At 56.8% G+C, this 14,822-nt stretch overlaps 7 protein-coding genes across 9 annotated transcripts; 4 read left to right on the top strand and 3 right to left on the bottom strand.

The window, feature by feature from the left end:
* Positions 1 to 59: 59 nt before the first annotated feature.
* On the top strand, positions 60 to 1,829 carry KRP23_3272 (Beta-glucosidase 32; the record flags this gene model as incomplete). The annotated part of the gene is made up of 1 exon (XM_067888102.1): positions 60 to 1,829. The coding sequence occupies one exon, from the start codon at positions 60 to 62 to the stop codon at positions 1,827 to 1,829; it is 1,770 nt and encodes a 589-aa protein (XP_067747376.1).
* A 348-nt stretch (positions 1,830 to 2,177) lies between these two features.
* KRP23_3271 (Protein argonaute PNH1) lies at positions 2,178 to 6,049 on the top strand (the record flags this gene model as incomplete). Of its 3 annotated transcripts, XM_067888101.1 has the most annotated exons (2): positions 2,178 to 3,197; positions 3,263 to 6,049. In XM_067888101.1, 2 exons carry the CDS (start codon positions 2,178 to 2,180, stop codon positions 6,047 to 6,049), a joined length of 3,807 nt encoding a protein of 1,268 aa, XP_067747375.1. The 3 variants fall into 3 exon arrangements, with proteins under 3 accessions (XP_067747375.1, XP_067747374.1, XP_067747373.1); XM_067888100.1 differs by lacking the exon at positions 2,178 to 3,197 and having other exon boundaries at positions 3,407 to 6,049; XM_067888099.1 differs by lacking the exon at positions 2,178 to 3,197 and having other exon boundaries at positions 4,403 to 6,049.
* Positions 6,050 to 6,427: 378 nt separating this feature from the next.
* Positions 6,428 to 9,194, bottom strand: KRP23_3270 (uncharacterized protein; the record flags this gene model as incomplete). The annotated part of the gene is made up of 2 exons (XM_067888098.1): positions 6,428 to 9,079; positions 9,159 to 9,194. 2 exons carry the CDS (start codon positions 9,192 to 9,194, stop codon positions 6,428 to 6,430), a joined length of 2,688 nt encoding a protein of 895 aa, XP_067747372.1.
* Positions 9,195 to 9,351: 157 nt separating this feature from the next.
* Positions 9,352 to 10,671, top strand: KRP23_3269 (uncharacterized protein; the record flags this gene model as incomplete). Its single annotated transcript, XM_067888097.1, has 1 exon — positions 9,352 to 10,671. The coding sequence occupies one exon, from the start codon at positions 9,352 to 9,354 to the stop codon at positions 10,669 to 10,671; it is 1,320 nt and encodes a 439-aa protein (XP_067747371.1).
* Positions 10,672 to 10,763: 92 nt separating this feature from the next.
* KRP23_3268 (Protein SYM1) lies at positions 10,764 to 11,468 on the bottom strand (the record flags this gene model as incomplete). The annotated part of the gene is made up of 1 exon (XM_067888096.1): positions 10,764 to 11,468. One exon carries the CDS (start codon positions 11,466 to 11,468, stop codon positions 10,764 to 10,766), a length of 705 nt encoding a protein of 234 aa, XP_067747370.1.
* Positions 11,469 to 11,582: 114 nt separating this feature from the next.
* KRP23_3267 (Mediator of RNA polymerase II transcription subunit 7b) lies at positions 11,583 to 12,558 on the top strand (the record flags this gene model as incomplete). Its single annotated transcript, XM_067888095.1, has 4 exons — positions 11,583 to 11,839; positions 11,900 to 11,971; positions 12,041 to 12,416; positions 12,493 to 12,558. 4 exons carry the CDS (start codon positions 11,583 to 11,585, stop codon positions 12,556 to 12,558), a joined length of 771 nt encoding a protein of 256 aa, XP_067747369.1.
* Positions 12,559 to 12,780: 222 nt separating this feature from the next.
* KRP23_3266 (SH3 domain-containing protein) lies at positions 12,781 to 14,274 on the bottom strand (the record flags this gene model as incomplete). The annotated part of the gene is made up of 5 exons (XM_067888094.1): positions 12,781 to 12,967; positions 13,042 to 13,544; positions 13,621 to 13,820; positions 13,903 to 14,072; positions 14,132 to 14,274. 5 exons carry the CDS (start codon positions 14,272 to 14,274, stop codon positions 12,781 to 12,783), a joined length of 1,203 nt encoding a protein of 400 aa, XP_067747368.1.
* Between the last annotated feature and the right edge of the window lie 548 nt (positions 14,275 to 14,822).

Here is a 14,822-nt window from a genome sequence, read left to right as displayed (position 1 = left end):
AATTGAGCTCTTCGCCGGCCAGACGTTACGTACGTCCCATTCCGGAATCGTCTCCCGCCATGGCCCCACGCCGCATCTCCTTCGTGCTTCCTCTGTGCCTCGCGCTCTGGAGCTGCGTCTCGCCTGCACTTGCAACCACCGAGCCGCGCTGCTTCCCGTCCGACTTCCTGTTCGGCACGGCCACCGCCGCGTTCCAAGTGGAGGGCGCCTGGAACGTCTCTGGTCGAGAGCCGAGCATCTGGGACGCCTACTGCCGCTCGCAGCCCGGAATTGAGTGCGCCGACGTGGCCGATGACCTGTTCCACCGCTACCATGAAGACGTGCAGCGTATGCGCGATATGGGGCTCTCGTCCTTCCGATTCTCTATCTCCTGGTCGCGAGTCATGCGTTGGGACACCCAGCTGCAGAAGATGTGGCCGAATCCGCAAGGAATCGCTTTCTACCACGCTCTGCTGGACGATCTGCAAGCCAATAAGCTGCAGGCTGTCGTGACGCTCTACCACTTTGACCTCCCGGCGGTGCTGCAGACGCAACTGGAGCCCAAGGGGTGGCTGAACCCGGAGATCGTCGACCACTTTGAGGACTTCGCTGAGCTCGCGTTCCGAGAGTTTGGACACAAGGTCGCGTACTGGGCGACGTTCAATGAGCCGTTGACGTTCATTAGCGGCGGCTACGGCTCGTGTGACGCTGCTCCTGGGGGCATGCAGCAGTCCGACACCAACACGTACACGGCGGCACACAACGTACTGCTTTCGCACGCACGAGCGGTGAAGTTGTTCCGTGAGCTGAAAGAAGAGAGCGTAGTTGACGCAAAAGGGCGGATAGGTATCGTGCTGAATGCAGAGTTTGGCTACGCGGTGGATGACACGAACGCGTTGGACGTGGCAGCGGCTGAGCGGAAGATGCAGTTCGATCTTGGCTGGTTTTTGATTCCGCTTGTGACGGGAGACTATCCGGAGATCATGCGCGAGCGCGTTGGGGGAAGGTTGCCGAGATTCAGTGCCCAGGAAGCTGCTCTCGTCAAGGGATCGTACGATGTGTTGATGCTCAACCACTACTACTCCCGTGTTGTGACCGACTGCGACTCTGAACGCTCCGAGATCTCGTGTGAAGAGCTCCCGTTGGGCCACGCTCGCGATCGCGGGATTGACGACACACGAGCTCCGAACGGTGCACGTGCGCCTCCTGCCAGCAGCCCAGAGTGCTCGTGGCTTGCAGGCTACCCAGACGGCTACTTAGCCACCATCAAGTGGCTGCATGCTAAAGACCCGTCGGCAGAGATCTTACTCACAGAGAACGGGTGGTGCGGGGATGACCAGGTAGATAACCAAGACCAGCTCTGGTACTTCCAAGCGTATGTGGAGCAAGTGCACAAGGCTGTCGTCGAGGAGAAGATTCCAATCATCGGCTACACGGCGTGGTCGTTCCTGGACAACAACGAGTGGGGATCGTACAAGCCTCGCTTCGGCCTGCACTATGTGAACTACACGAAGCAGGCCTCGCCCGAGTTAGCCCGCATCCCGCGGCCAGCCGCAAAATGGTTTTCTCACCTCTCGACAACCAAGTGCTTGGACGGTTGGGCCATGGAGACCACTGCGATGGACACCGAAGAAAAGACCGCGACAGCAGAAACCAGAGAGAAACTTCACAACCCGGAGGCTGGTGGTAATGGTGAGGGGGTTCCATGGTCGCTAGGTGAAGTGATCATCCTGGTCGTAGTTGGTGTAGGAATCCTTGGTGCCATCACGTGCGAAGCAATGCGTGAGCTGCATCTCAGTAGTCAGGGCTCTCCTGACGAGCTGCAAGTGCTCATTACGATCGAGGATTGAGAGTAGAGATGTACGGTACGCTTACAACACGATTTCCCCTTCATAATTTACTTGTGGTGGCGTCTATTTACGATAGGCAAGCACCATCTTATTCGGTCCCGCTTTAGTGACTACGTCGTCACTACACGCAATACTGAAACGCAGTGTTGAGATTGTCTTTCGTCTTTTACAGCAAGCTTACCGTTGGATACGCGATCCAAGCCAACAAGTGAAGAGACCGGAAGCACGACACCTCGTCCAACGCCATGAGCTACAGCAGCGGCGGCGGGGGCTACGGCGGTTACCAGCGTGGCTACGACCAGCGCCGCGGTTACGAGGACCAAGCTCGTCCCGGCAGCAGCGGAGGTTATGGTGACCAACATGGAGGAGGAGGGTACGACCAACGAGGAGGAGGAGGGTACGACCAACGGGGTGGTGGCTATGGTCAACGAGGAGGGGGATACGACCAGCGTGGGGCTTATGACCAGCGGGGAGGAAGCGGCGGGCACGAGCACCAACGCAGCTACGACTCGCGCGGCGGAGGTGACTACGGAGGAGGAGGAGGCTCGAGGTCGGCTGGGCATGACGACTATAACCGCGGAGGAGGGTACACAGCTTCGGCATCGGGAGGGTACGGAAGCTACGACAGCGGAGGGTACGGTGGTGATGGCGGTGGTGGGGGCTCTTCTTCTGCTGGAGGAGCTTCGGGCTATGGTGGATATGGAGCCTCGTCGGGAGGCCACGACCAAGCGCGAGGATATGATGACCGAGGTGGGTATGGAGGAAGTGGAAGCTACGGCGGGTACGAGGACCGCTCCCGTGGCTATGGAGGGGGCGGGAGCGGTGGATATGGCGGACGGGACGACCGAGGTTATGGGGGCGGCAGCTCTGCTGTTGCACAACGGGATGACCGAGGCTATGGAGGCTCTGGTGGTCAGCGTGATGACCGAGGCTACGGAGGCTCTGCTGCTGGGCAGCGGGATAACCGAAGTTACGGATCCTCTGGTGGACAGCGCGATGACCGAGGCTATGGAGCCTCTGGCGGCCAGCGTGATGACCGAGGCTATGGAGCCTCTGGCGGCCAGCGTGATGACCGAGGCTACGGAGGCTCTGCAGCTGGGCAGCGGGATAACCGAAGTTACGGATCCTCTGGTGGACAGCGCGATGACCGAGGCTACGGAGGCTCTGCTGGTGGCCAGCGCGATGACCGAGGCTATGGAGCCTCTGGCGGCCAGCGTGATGACCGAGGCTATGGAGGCTCTACTGGTGGCCAGCGCGATGACCGAAGTTACGGAGGTGGCGGTGATCGAGGCTATGGTGGAGGAAATGGTCGCGGCGATCGTGGCGGCGGCGGCGGAAGAGGCCGAGGCGGATTTGGTGGCCGCGGAGGTGGCGGCTCTCGTGGCCAACAAGGAGATGGTGCGGGTGTCGTGTCCGGATCGGGCTACGAGCAGATCGGCAACCCGATCGCCGACCCGCGCATCCAAGAGGAGTGGAGCGGCCGCGCTGGCGCCCGTGAAGTCTCCGCGGATGACGCCGACCTGCAGCAAGAAGTACAGATCTGCCGTCGGCCAGGTATTGCTAGCAGCGGCAAGACGATGCAGCTGAACGTCAACTACTTTGGCATCTCGCTCGCCGCGGCCCCGGCGGAGATTTTCAAATATCATGTCACAGTTGAACGTTCCCCCGACCTGCAGGCGGACTCAAAGTATGGTCCTTCGGGCGCCGACCAAAAAGATGAGAGCATGGGCGACGAGCCGAAACAAGAACGAAAGGATGACAAGGACGTTGTGATGGCCGAGCCATCGGCAGACGCGCCGCCAAAGCAAGAGGCGAGACCCGAACGCCCGTTGCCTCGTACACTAGTGCGCAACGTGATTAACGCAGCACTTCACCAATACGAAGGAGAATTTGGAGGTCTGCGAGTGGTCCACGACGGCATGACTGCTCTCTATTCGCCGGCCATGCTGCCGTGGACTGCGAGAGATTTCGCAGACGTTAACCCGGACGGCCCCAGTGCCACACCGGCACCTCCTGCACCACCCCCATCAGCTGACGGCGCACCTCGTCGGAGTTTTCGTGGCCCGAGGACTTTTGTCGTCAAGATGAAGTTGGTGGAGACCATCTCCACGTCCAGTTTGGAGGACTATTATTCCAACCCGGAGGTGAACGTTATGCCTGTTCTCCAGGCTCTTGACGTGGTGGCACGTCATCTCGGTGCTCAACGTCTCATTGCTGTCGGGCGTAACTTCTTTACGATGAAGAAGACGCACTCGCTGAAGGGTGGCAAGGAGCTCTGTTGGGGCTACCACCAAGCGATTCGGCTCGCAGACCACAAGCTGCTGATGAACGTTGACCAAGCAGCAACCGTGTTCTACGCACCAGGCCCTTTGATGCAGCTCGCTATGGCAGCTCTGCGGGCTCGTGGCCCCGACGAAGTTCGCGACCTGTCGGAGCGTGATATGAAATCGTTGGCACGCGCGCTGCGCAAGATTGAGGTGGTGCCTACGCACCGCAAAGACCGCAAGCGCGCCATTTTCGGGGTGAGTGCCAAGCCTGCTGACCGGACGATAGTGAGCATTAAGGGAGAGGACATGTCCGTTGCTGCGTACTTCATTGCCAAGTACAACATGAAACTGCGCTATCCGGATCTACCATTGGTGAACGTTGGCAGCAAGCGCCCTGGAAAAGAAAATTGGCTGCCCATTGAGGTTTGCGAGGTTGCTCCTGGACAACGTTGCGCCAACATCAACGACCTGGACACGGCGGAAATCATTCGCCAGACCAGTCAGCCTCCGCGCAATCGCAAAGAGAATATTATGGAGCAAATTCGCCAGGCAGGCTTTGAGAACGACCCGTTTCTGGCGGCATTTGGCGTCAAGGTGGACCAACGTCTTGAATCAACGGAAGCTCGCGTCATGGAAGCGCCCGAAGTCCAATACCAGAATGTATCGGAGCGCCCAGCGGGTGGCCAGTGGAGTCTCAATGCGAAGAAGTTCGTCGAGGGTGTTCCTGTTCGTAATTGGGGAGTGATCGTTGCGGCTAATACCAGCGAGCGCGACGTCCGAAACTTTGTTGGGAAGTTGACCGACTTGGGAGACCAGCGTGGGCTCCCATTTGAGGACAAAAATCCCGTGCTCATCCACCAGGACCAGTACCGTGGAGCACAAGTGGAAGAGCTCATGAAAATGTGCCACCAAGAACTGGAGAGACGAAACATGGGCCCACCACAGATACTCATGGTGATCTTGCCGGCCAAAAACTCTCCTGTTTACGGCGACGTCAAGCGCATGTCCGATACAGTGCTGGGCCTGCCGAGCCAATGCATTGCCTCTGTGAATCTTCCTCGAGCCAACCCACAATTCTGCGCGAACGTGTGCCTCAAGATCAACATGAAGCTGAAAGGAAAGAACGCGGTGCTGCGTGACTCGCTCCCACTGGTTAGCACCGCGCCCACGATAATCATCGGAGCTGATGTGGAGCACCCGCGCTCGGGCATGGGTGGCCGTCCGTCCATCGCTGCCGTTGTGGCCTCCATGGACCGCTATTCGGCGCAGTACGCTGCGCGCGTGGCAGCGCAAAAGGCCTCCAGCGATATTCAACAGCTCCCAAGTATGCTGCGCGAACTGTTCCTGGCTTATTATGACAACACCAAGCGCAAACCGGAGCACGTGATCTACTACCGCGATGGAGTGAGCGAGGGCCAAATGTTTGACATCCTGCAGACCGAAATGCGGGCGCTACGCAAGGCTTTTAAGATGATATCTGAGGACTACAACCCTCCAGTCACCTTCGTGGTAGTGAACAAGCGCCACCACCTCAGAGCGTTCCCAGTGAACCAGCGTGATGCCGACCGCAAGGGTAATGTTATGCCTGGCACAGTGATCGACACCGGCGTTGTGAACCCGCATCGATTTGACTTTTTCCTCTACGGCCACAGCGGAATCCAGGGCACGACCGTACCGGGACATTACACGGTGCTGCATGATGAGAACAACATGTCGGCGGAGGACATTCAACGCCTCACGTACCACCTGGGCTACACGTTCTCGCGCTGCACTCGCTCCGTGTCGTTTGTCACTCCGGTTTACTATGCGCACTTGGCTGCAGCGCGTGCTCGCTTCTATCTGAACGAGGGCTCGGATGGTGCCTCCACGGTGGGCTCCTACAACTCGAACGTTTCCAGCTTCGAGTTTGCTGACGTGCACAGCAACGTCCTCAACCGCATGTTCTACACTTGAGTGATGTAGCTGAAGAAGGAGGCGGGCAAAGGAGCAAAAGAAGAACAGAGAAAAAGGTAGTGCCCCATCCACGCTGTCTGCGTTATTGCTAACGCCGCAGTCTCGCCGCGGGGGTCCCCCTTTCACCGATGAAGTGCTGGCTAATGCGCTTGCAACGACCAAATCTCGTGCCGTCGACCATCAGTTACTATTTTGTTTCTTGCTAACCCGTGTCAGCCAGCGAAGGCGATTGGTTCACTACCGCGGCGGCGGCGGGGGGGCAAGCGAATGGTCTCAGTTTTGAATTTGTTGCTGCTATGGTTTGTGTTGCAATTTGCGTTCCAGCGAAATGCATTTGATGCTTTGCCTAACCACGTTCTATCGTTGCCTCTGCTACAGCTACTGTTTGCCGACATTCGTGAGACTGTCACTCGACAGGCCAGGTTTGAGTGAACTGAGGGGGATGGATTCCTCGTCCAGGCACACAGTCTCGGTCGCATGGCTTGAGTTACTAGCGAAACCTCGCAGGCGTCTGCTGTTCGTGCGCAGTCCGTAGTTGTTGCGCCGCCGCCGAAGAACTTGAAGTGCGTGAAACACGAAGTCTGTCTCAGTCACGCCGCCGAGAGAGACCGCAGTGCCCGGTTTCTCATGAACGTCTTTGTGTTGATTCTTGATGGACTGCCGGTGACGGTGGTTAACGTCGAGTTGCTTGGCTTCCAGTAGACCGCGAAATACACCCTCAAGCTCCTCCATGTCCAAAGATGACAGCGTCTCATTCTCAAGCGTTTTGCAGGCTTGAATGAGCATTTCCAGAGGTGTCACTGTCGTCGAGATGGCAACCGCTCCTATCATCACTGTCGGCAGCATTGAGGTGGAACGTCGAGTGCTCATGCGACTGATAGGTCGTTCCACTCGAATCTCGCTGTCTCGGTGTGAAGTTTCTCCACTGGTCTCGATGTTCGTGTTTTCTCTTGCAGCTAATTGCTTCTTAGCAAAGGGTGACGACAGAAGCAATTGATGGCGATAACTGTCGCGCAGCTTGTCTTGGAGCCGTCCATCATACTCGAACCACGTGGTCGCAAACAGTGCGAGGAAGACATCAACGGCGATACAGTCTGCATCGCCGACTGAGGGATCGGACGATCGTATCACAGGGGTCAGTTGAACCATTCGAGCTTTGGTATCCTCGAGAATTGCCTGGCCAACGAACTGGAGGTGTCGCGTCAGCAACTCGACAGCTAGATCGCGCGGAACCCCCCAGCTTGCCTCGCTCGGGACATTTTCGACTTCAGCGAGTGAATGTACAGCAGGGTCCAGCTCCAGAAGGTCACCAAGAACGTCCACTACTGCATTCAATAAGCAGGCCGACAGATTTCCGCATACTGCTGACGAGTCGGTCGTTGTATCGAAAGGGACGAGCTCACAAAGGCGGCTAAAGAGTGCTACACGGACGTCTGCAGCAGCAAACTGCTGCTGTTGCTGGAAACATTCCTGGAGAGGATGCTCGTTCAATGTGGATTGGTCGTGCACTTGCTGCTGATGCTGATGCATGTGCTGAACAAGATTTTCGGGCATCCCAGGCAGACACCCAATGAGTGCAGTGGACGCGAAGACGGCGCCTCGGCGAAGAGTAATCTTGAGCTGCTCGTGGTAGTAAAGACAGCTCTTGACGATCTCCATCATGTGAAAATCAGCCAGGGCGGGCACTTCATAGCGTGCCAAGAAAAATTCTTTCATGAAGCGGTGGAGTGGTGTCCGGACTACGGTGAAGGGTAGTTCACCTTCGTCAAGAGCTTTGCTAACCCCGCCTGGACGTGCGATGCGAGCGCTTTGCAGTCGGCGCCGCCGCAAAGTGCGTGCGTCACATTCGAGCTTCTCGAGGTACAGCCGCAGCAAAATGCGATTGAGCTGGGCTTTCTCAAGTACGCGTTGAACACGAGGTCGTGAATCCAATTGCGCGCGCAAAGTCGCCGGGATCACTTGGTGCTTCGTCACTGGCACCACCTCGTGCTTCGTAGCCTTCTGCTGTTGTTGATTATCTCCATCTTCGTACTCTTCTTGAGTCGATGCAAGATGCTGAGTGGCCACGCGAGATCCGCTAGCGTCGCTATCCAATTCGAAGTCGTCGCTCTCAGATTCCCACTGATCACCCCCTTGAGAGCTCAAACGTGAAGGTTTCTCAAATACGGCGCCGTCCGTTTGCGTGCCAACTGTACTCGCGCTTAGCATCCGGTGCATCATTTGGTGTTCTTCCTCGGTTGAGCCATAACGCCATAGCAGCGCCACGGCGGTGGAGTTGATGAAGCGGTCCATTTCATTCAGCAAGGCTACATTGCGCTCCTCCCCCTCAAAAAGCGCTTGAAGGAGCTGCTCAAAATCGGTCGCGCAGCTCTCGATTGGATGCACGGTCTCGATTCGCGCCAATGCATCCTCATCACCGTCACCAACTCCAAAGAGCTCGCGTTCTTCGGCATCTCCAACTGCAGCGATGTCCTCGTAAAAGATCGGCCCGTCATGCTCTTGCGTAGCAGAACTGTCGTAGCGAGTGGCTTCCATAGTGGCCTGGGCATTTAACACCCGACTCACGACGAGGTGCAGCTGACCGTTCTCCACCGCGAGACGGTTGGCTCGCTGACGCACCTTTTGCAATTCAGCACGTAGTCCCTGCTCATTCACTCGGTGACGAGCAAGTTCGTCCTCGTATCGCTGGGCAAGCGATATCTGTCGCTGCACACCTTCTGCGTGGAAGCGTTCCGTGAACGCAAGCTGGTCGCGTAGTTGCTGTGCGTCTTGCAATGCTGTATTTGCCACTTGGAGCAGCACAAACACGTTGAGCGAAGCGAGGTCCCATACCTGCCCGATAAGCCGACACAGTCGCGGCGAGAAGAGAGACAATAACGACACCACCTCCTTGAGCATGTTGGTACACACGGTGTGGTATGCCGAGCAGCGCGTCGGGATCTGAGTACTAGCACCTGCCACCGCAGCATCCGTGGCGGCTGGAAGCTTGGGCAACTGCTGGATACAATCATGAACGTACGACTCGAGTAACTACAAGCCACAAGTAGGACACAAGTGCGTTTAGTGCAGATTCGGCGGTAGGGCCATCAACTGCAATGCTGTGACGTACGTCCAAGTCATGGCCTGTGAAGTGGTGCGACTGCATAGCAGTGCAAGATGTGGAATGCACACATCAAAATGGCTACAGTTTCTATATTTTGCGTTCTATTTTTGTGTAGCCATCTTAGCGTATTCCTGGTTGAAGTGGTCATGGCCACGAGAGTCCCTCACTTCGACTAAGTTGACTTTGCAGCAACAGCAGCATGGACCCCATCTCATCAACACGAAGCTGGGTACAGCGCAGCCAAGCCACAGAGCCTTCCTCCAATCAGCTCAACGGGCACTCTAACGACCTCGAGAGTCCTTTTAAGACCAAGAAGCAGGTCACCGAAAGCACCGACACTACCGTTGCTAGCAACACACCTGAGCAAGAGGCACCCGACAATCTGGATGACAGCGACCACGAGCGAGGAGAGAGTGAGAACGAAACGCAAGGCGATAATGAAGACGAGACCCACGAGATCCTGGTGGAGCGCTATCGCCAACTGCAGGAGGACGTCGAAGTGCTGGCATCGCACATGGAGAACCAGGTGCGAGATCATGAGCGAGAGCGCAAGGAGTCGAACAAAGAGCGACTCGAGCTTCAGCAGAAAAATGCTGCACTAGAACGCGAGCTGAGTGGCTTGCGCGTCGAAACGGAAGCGCTGTACCAGCAAAACGCACGGTTGGCGGCGCAACGCGCTGAGGATGAACGACACGCTGATGCTGCGCGAGAAGCTCGCGATGAGCTGCTACATGCGCTTGCGCAGCAGCAACAGCAGCATCAACTTCTTCTGAGCTCCATCAGTGGTGCTAATAGAGACCGCATCGAAGCACGTAAGGCACTGGACAAGGCTCAGATGCACTGCCGCCGTCTGGAAGAGGAACTCTCGTCAGCGCACGCCCAGTTGCTGCATCTGCAAAGCGAACGCGACACGCTGAAAGCTGCCCTTAATGCCACCGTCACGGGGGCTGCCAGCTTTGAGGCTCGCCAGTTGCAAGCACAGGATCAGGTGATTACCAGCCTGCGCGCCGATCTGGTGCAAATGGAGTTCGAGCTCAAGACGCTCTCGGCTGACAAAGCGACTCTAGAAGAGCAGGTCGATAAGCTGCTTTTGCGATTGGCAACATCCGAGCGCAGCGCCGACTACGACGTTGTTCCGCTTGGAAACAACAGCACGAGCGATGTGATGGCCAAGCGCAAGGGCCAGAAGAAGCGCACGATGATCCGCCCCGTCAGGTCTAAACGGGAAGACACAAGCCGACGCGGGTCCGATCTGTTCAACAATTTGATGGAGCTGCCAAACGCAGTCAGCGAGCCGCCTGAATGTGCGAGCGCAACCATTTGGTTGTCTCCGTCCCCTTACTTTTCTTCATCTCCCAACATCGCCCAGAACGACCAAGATCACGGACAAGGTCGTCGCTTCCGCGATCGAATCGCGCCGCCTACCGGTTTGGCCTCGTTCGTGGCCAAAACCGTCCAGTCAGCGCGTAAGCACCTGGCCACGCCGCTGCACAATACATTCGGCAGTCCGCAGCACTAAACCACAGCCTTAACATACACGGATACACTCAAAGGCAGGCAGGAGTTAGTTAGACCGTCGGTAGTCTACTTGATATTCCTCCACTCAACCCTTTACGGGGTAGCTGTCAATTCCCCTTCTCCGAACTTCGTCGCCGCCACCTCCTCGTCCTCGAGAAGAGCCTTGGGCACGTTCGCGTGGCTGACGTAGGATAAATAAGCATTCCAAAGCAACCCCACCACGTTGGAGAAGAGCACCTGCATGGATCCCGGCACGAAGCGGAAGTTGAGGATCTGCGCCGGCACCCAGACGCTCCAATTGGCTTTGGTGACAGGCCACCAGTCGGCCCGCAGCTTGTCAGGTATCTTCTGGGCGTTGCCCTCGAGCGCCAGCACCGACGACAAGAAGATGGGCAAGAACGTCGGTGCAAACGCCAATTGGTCCAGCGCCAGTCGCTTCACGACTGCAGACGCCGATACCCCGGGCAACTTCGAGCCTAAGAGTCCGTACCACACATGGAGCACGGGGGAGATGAGGATTCCCCCCAAGAGCGTGAAAATGGCCGTGCGTTTGACGTCCACGTGGGTCGCTTTGCCCTCTAGAACAACCTGGCAGCCCACGTCGCCCAGCCCCGCGATGATGCCTCCCGTCACGATCTTTGTACGGAGCGGGTGCTTCTCCAGTAACGACGCGTACGAGTCCCAAGCGCGGCGGAAAGAGCTAGACGTCTTGGCACCAGAGGACGCGGAATAGCGCGAACGATGCTGCAATTGCAGCGCCGAGCGAGCGACAGACCGCGAGCGAAGTACCGACAGCATCGGCTTGAGAAGAGCTTTTGATGATTGATGGGTAAACTACTTGTAAACTACTTTGTTATGTAGTTTACGACAGAGGTGTAAGTTACCAAACTTCGTTCCAGAAGGAAATTTACGATGGCAGAGCAAGAGGACACGCCCGAGATCGTGTCGGAGTTCCCGGCGCCGCCCAAGTTCTTTGCGCTGTATGCAGACGGCGTGGAGAGCGGCCCGGCGCCGCCCGAGCCCATGGAGCCGACGTACCACATGTTCGGCTCGCCCTACAGCACGCAGGACGTGGTACCAGACCTGCTGCCAGGCAAGAAACTGTACGCGCCGGCGGGCGAGGAAGGCGACGAAGACGCCCCCGTCGACTACAAAGCTGAGATGAAGAAGTAATATTGTTGGATATATTACATTCATAGCGGAGAGACTGACCTTTATGTATGTGACAGGATCAACCGCTCGCTGCTCGCCAACTTCGTGGAACTCGTGGACGTCCTCATCAAGAAGCCAGCCATGTTCAAGTGAGCAGAACAATTGAGAGTGAGGGTAGAGGGAGATGCTGACTTTGTATTGTGATTTTTCGCTGTCAGTGAGAAGCTGGACGACGTGGAGCTGCTGTTCCTCAACATGCACAACCTCATCAACTCTTTCCGGCCGCACCAGGCGCGCGAGACGGTGATCCAGATGCTCAAGACGCAGGTGCAGGAACGTCGGGATGCCGCGCGAGACATCCGTCGCACAATTGACGAATCCAGGCAGGCGGTCGAGCGCGTACATGGAGAGCTGCATGAGTCGACGGACGACGCTGCGGCGGCGGACGGAGCGGCCCCTGCAGGCTCGGACGAGGACGTCAAGATGGAGAATGCGGACGGGTCTGGAGCTGCAGGAAATGGAAGCGACCAGACGAACGCGAGTGGCGTGGCGAGTGCTGCGGCGTTGACTCCTGCGCAGCAGGAACATGCAGAGGTCGGTGCTGTAGCTGAGGGTTTTTGAAGGTTGGGTGGGTAGATCAACTCACGTGAAGCTTGTTTGTGACTAACAGAAGGCGCGCGAGGCACGGCAAATACAGGAACGGTTCTTCTCGGCGCTAGAGGCTGCGATGAACTAGTAGCGCGTGCAGGATGGGTAACCACGGAAGATGAACTGCCAAAGACACCAGGTCTTTTCTGCTGAGGCATGCACTTGGAGCGCGTTGCTGCTTTTTCGAGGAAACTGCGTGAGTAATTTAAAATTGCTGTATTCAAGTGCTGGCGCTGGAGACGGTATCCACCGAGTGAACGAGTTCCGACATCGAAGTGAATCATCTGTGTAGCCTCATGCTTTCTAGCCTTCACAGTTTCACCGGGGCGTTAGTGAACAACGAGTTGCCCGTCGGAGCTGATGAAGCAACTGGATTTGGAGCCTGAGGTGGCTGTAGCATAGCGGGTCCAACGCTGGCTGCAGGTGCTGCAGTAGGTTGGTATTGCTGGGCTGGGATGGAAGAGCTGCGTGCGACGCGGTTGGCGCCATTCGCCGGACTTTTACCGAAAGCACAACACGAATCATAAGTATTTCAAAGTGCACAAATTAAACACCACGGGCAACAACGAACCTTTCCATCGCTGTACGAATGGCATCATACAGAGGGGCAGCAGCCACCGGCGGTGGCTCAACACCTCCCAAGAGATCAGGCACCACAATGGCCTTGCCGTAGAACGAGCGGTTAATGTCTGACCTTGAGAGAATCACCGAGCCTTCAAGCGAGATGCCGGCAAAGAGACCTTTCGAGTGCGAGTACGAGTAGCACGGAGCGACGTCCATAGAGGCACTGGCCTCCAGCGCTCCAGAAGCCACGCGACCGACCGGACCTGCAGAAATGCCCAGCTCGGCACCAAGGTTCACCTGTCCAGACGCGCAGAAAGCCTCAACAGCACGTTGAGTGTTGAGGATGATAACAAAGTCCGTTATCTCTCCTCCCACCTGTGGGCCCCAGCCCACACCAGCAGTCCCAATAGCCGACGGAGCCGACCATCGGCCGTCAGGCAGTCGCGCAACCACGAGACCTGTTCCCATACGTCCCGTGAACACGAAGCCCATTTTGATCACCGTCAAGAACTGGCACGCCAGCCAACAAATACGTGCTCAAGTTACAAACAGGATCAAGACAGCAACAAAGCAGCTAGTCACGTACGGCGATGCCCTTGGCATGAGTGAGCAGTGGCAGCGGGATAGACTGGTCCTTCACCACCCCTTGAAACGTGAAGTTCTTGACACTGTACGTAGCCTTACGGATCTCCTCCTTAAGTGTGAACGAGTAGGGGCTGTTGAAAAACCTCTGGGGACCCGACTCCTTCACCTCCGTGGTCTGCACCGCATGGCTCATGGTCAGCCCTGCCCTCCCCACACACAGAAGAAAGTCAATATCCGATGATTCTACATTATACACATTGTTGCTAGCACAGTATCTACGTACGGAGCTCGTCCTGCTGCGGCTCAAGTCGCGCGTGGCAGTCATCGCACACGCGCTGTGGGTTGTGCGCGTTCACAGCCAGGTACTTGCGCTCCGGGTTGGTGAGGATCTGGTCCTCGCGAATGAGACTGCGCTGCGGCGTGCAGAGCTCGCAGAAAACATGACCACAGTAGCTGCAGGCACACAATTAGCGTCTTGTACCAGACAGCAGAGCAGAGCAAGACGTACATACCGGCAGTGGTGCTTGCGACGTACCCAGTCGAAGAGCAGCTGGCAGCCGAAGCACACGCTCACCTCGGCATCCGGGATCCAGCGTACGGTGGTGGGCACCACCCCAGGCTCGTTCGCGCACTGACTCGGGCTCTGGTGCATCATAGCCAGCAGAGAAATGACACGCGAAGAGATCTGGATCTCCTTGGTGTCCTTTCGGTTCTTCGCGAGATTATTTCGTACTTAGTGCTTGATTAAAAACTGTGATCTGATTGGCTGTGGGTCCATCACCTTCACGTAGAAATAAAATACATGCAGTTTTTATTTTTGAAGCCACCGTTTAGCTCGGATTGCCTCCCGCAGGGTGATTCTGCCAAAAAAGTATGCTATCACTTTGAAATTTGGCATGCATGTAGATATGAAAGGAGGATCTAGGCTGCGAGCTGGTGCTCTAGAACTACTACAGGAATCGTGGTAGTCAAACTTGGATACAAGAGGTGAATCCTAGGAGATAGTGTGAAAAATCCACAGTATGTGTGGAAATTCCACACCGCAGTGACTAATCCACAGTCCACATATAGGGTTACAATACATCGAGGGCTGTGGCTGACAGCTCACAACCAAACTCGCCCCATCCACACCTGCCGCGCTCGCCTTCAAGAACGCCGTGCCATACCCATCACCGAGCCGTGCCGTGCCATCGGCTGCCCTGG

The sequence above is a fragment of the Phytophthora ramorum genome (assembly GCF_020800215.1).
Source record: "Phytophthora ramorum isolate Pr-102 chromosome Unknown Phyram_PR-102_s0003, whole genome shotgun sequence".
In the NCBI taxonomy this organism is placed as follows: Eukaryota; Oomycota; class Peronosporomycetes; order Peronosporales; family Peronosporaceae; genus Phytophthora; species Phytophthora ramorum.
Note: the sequence above shows the minus strand (reverse complement) of the source record. Positions and strands in the feature narration are given on the sequence as shown.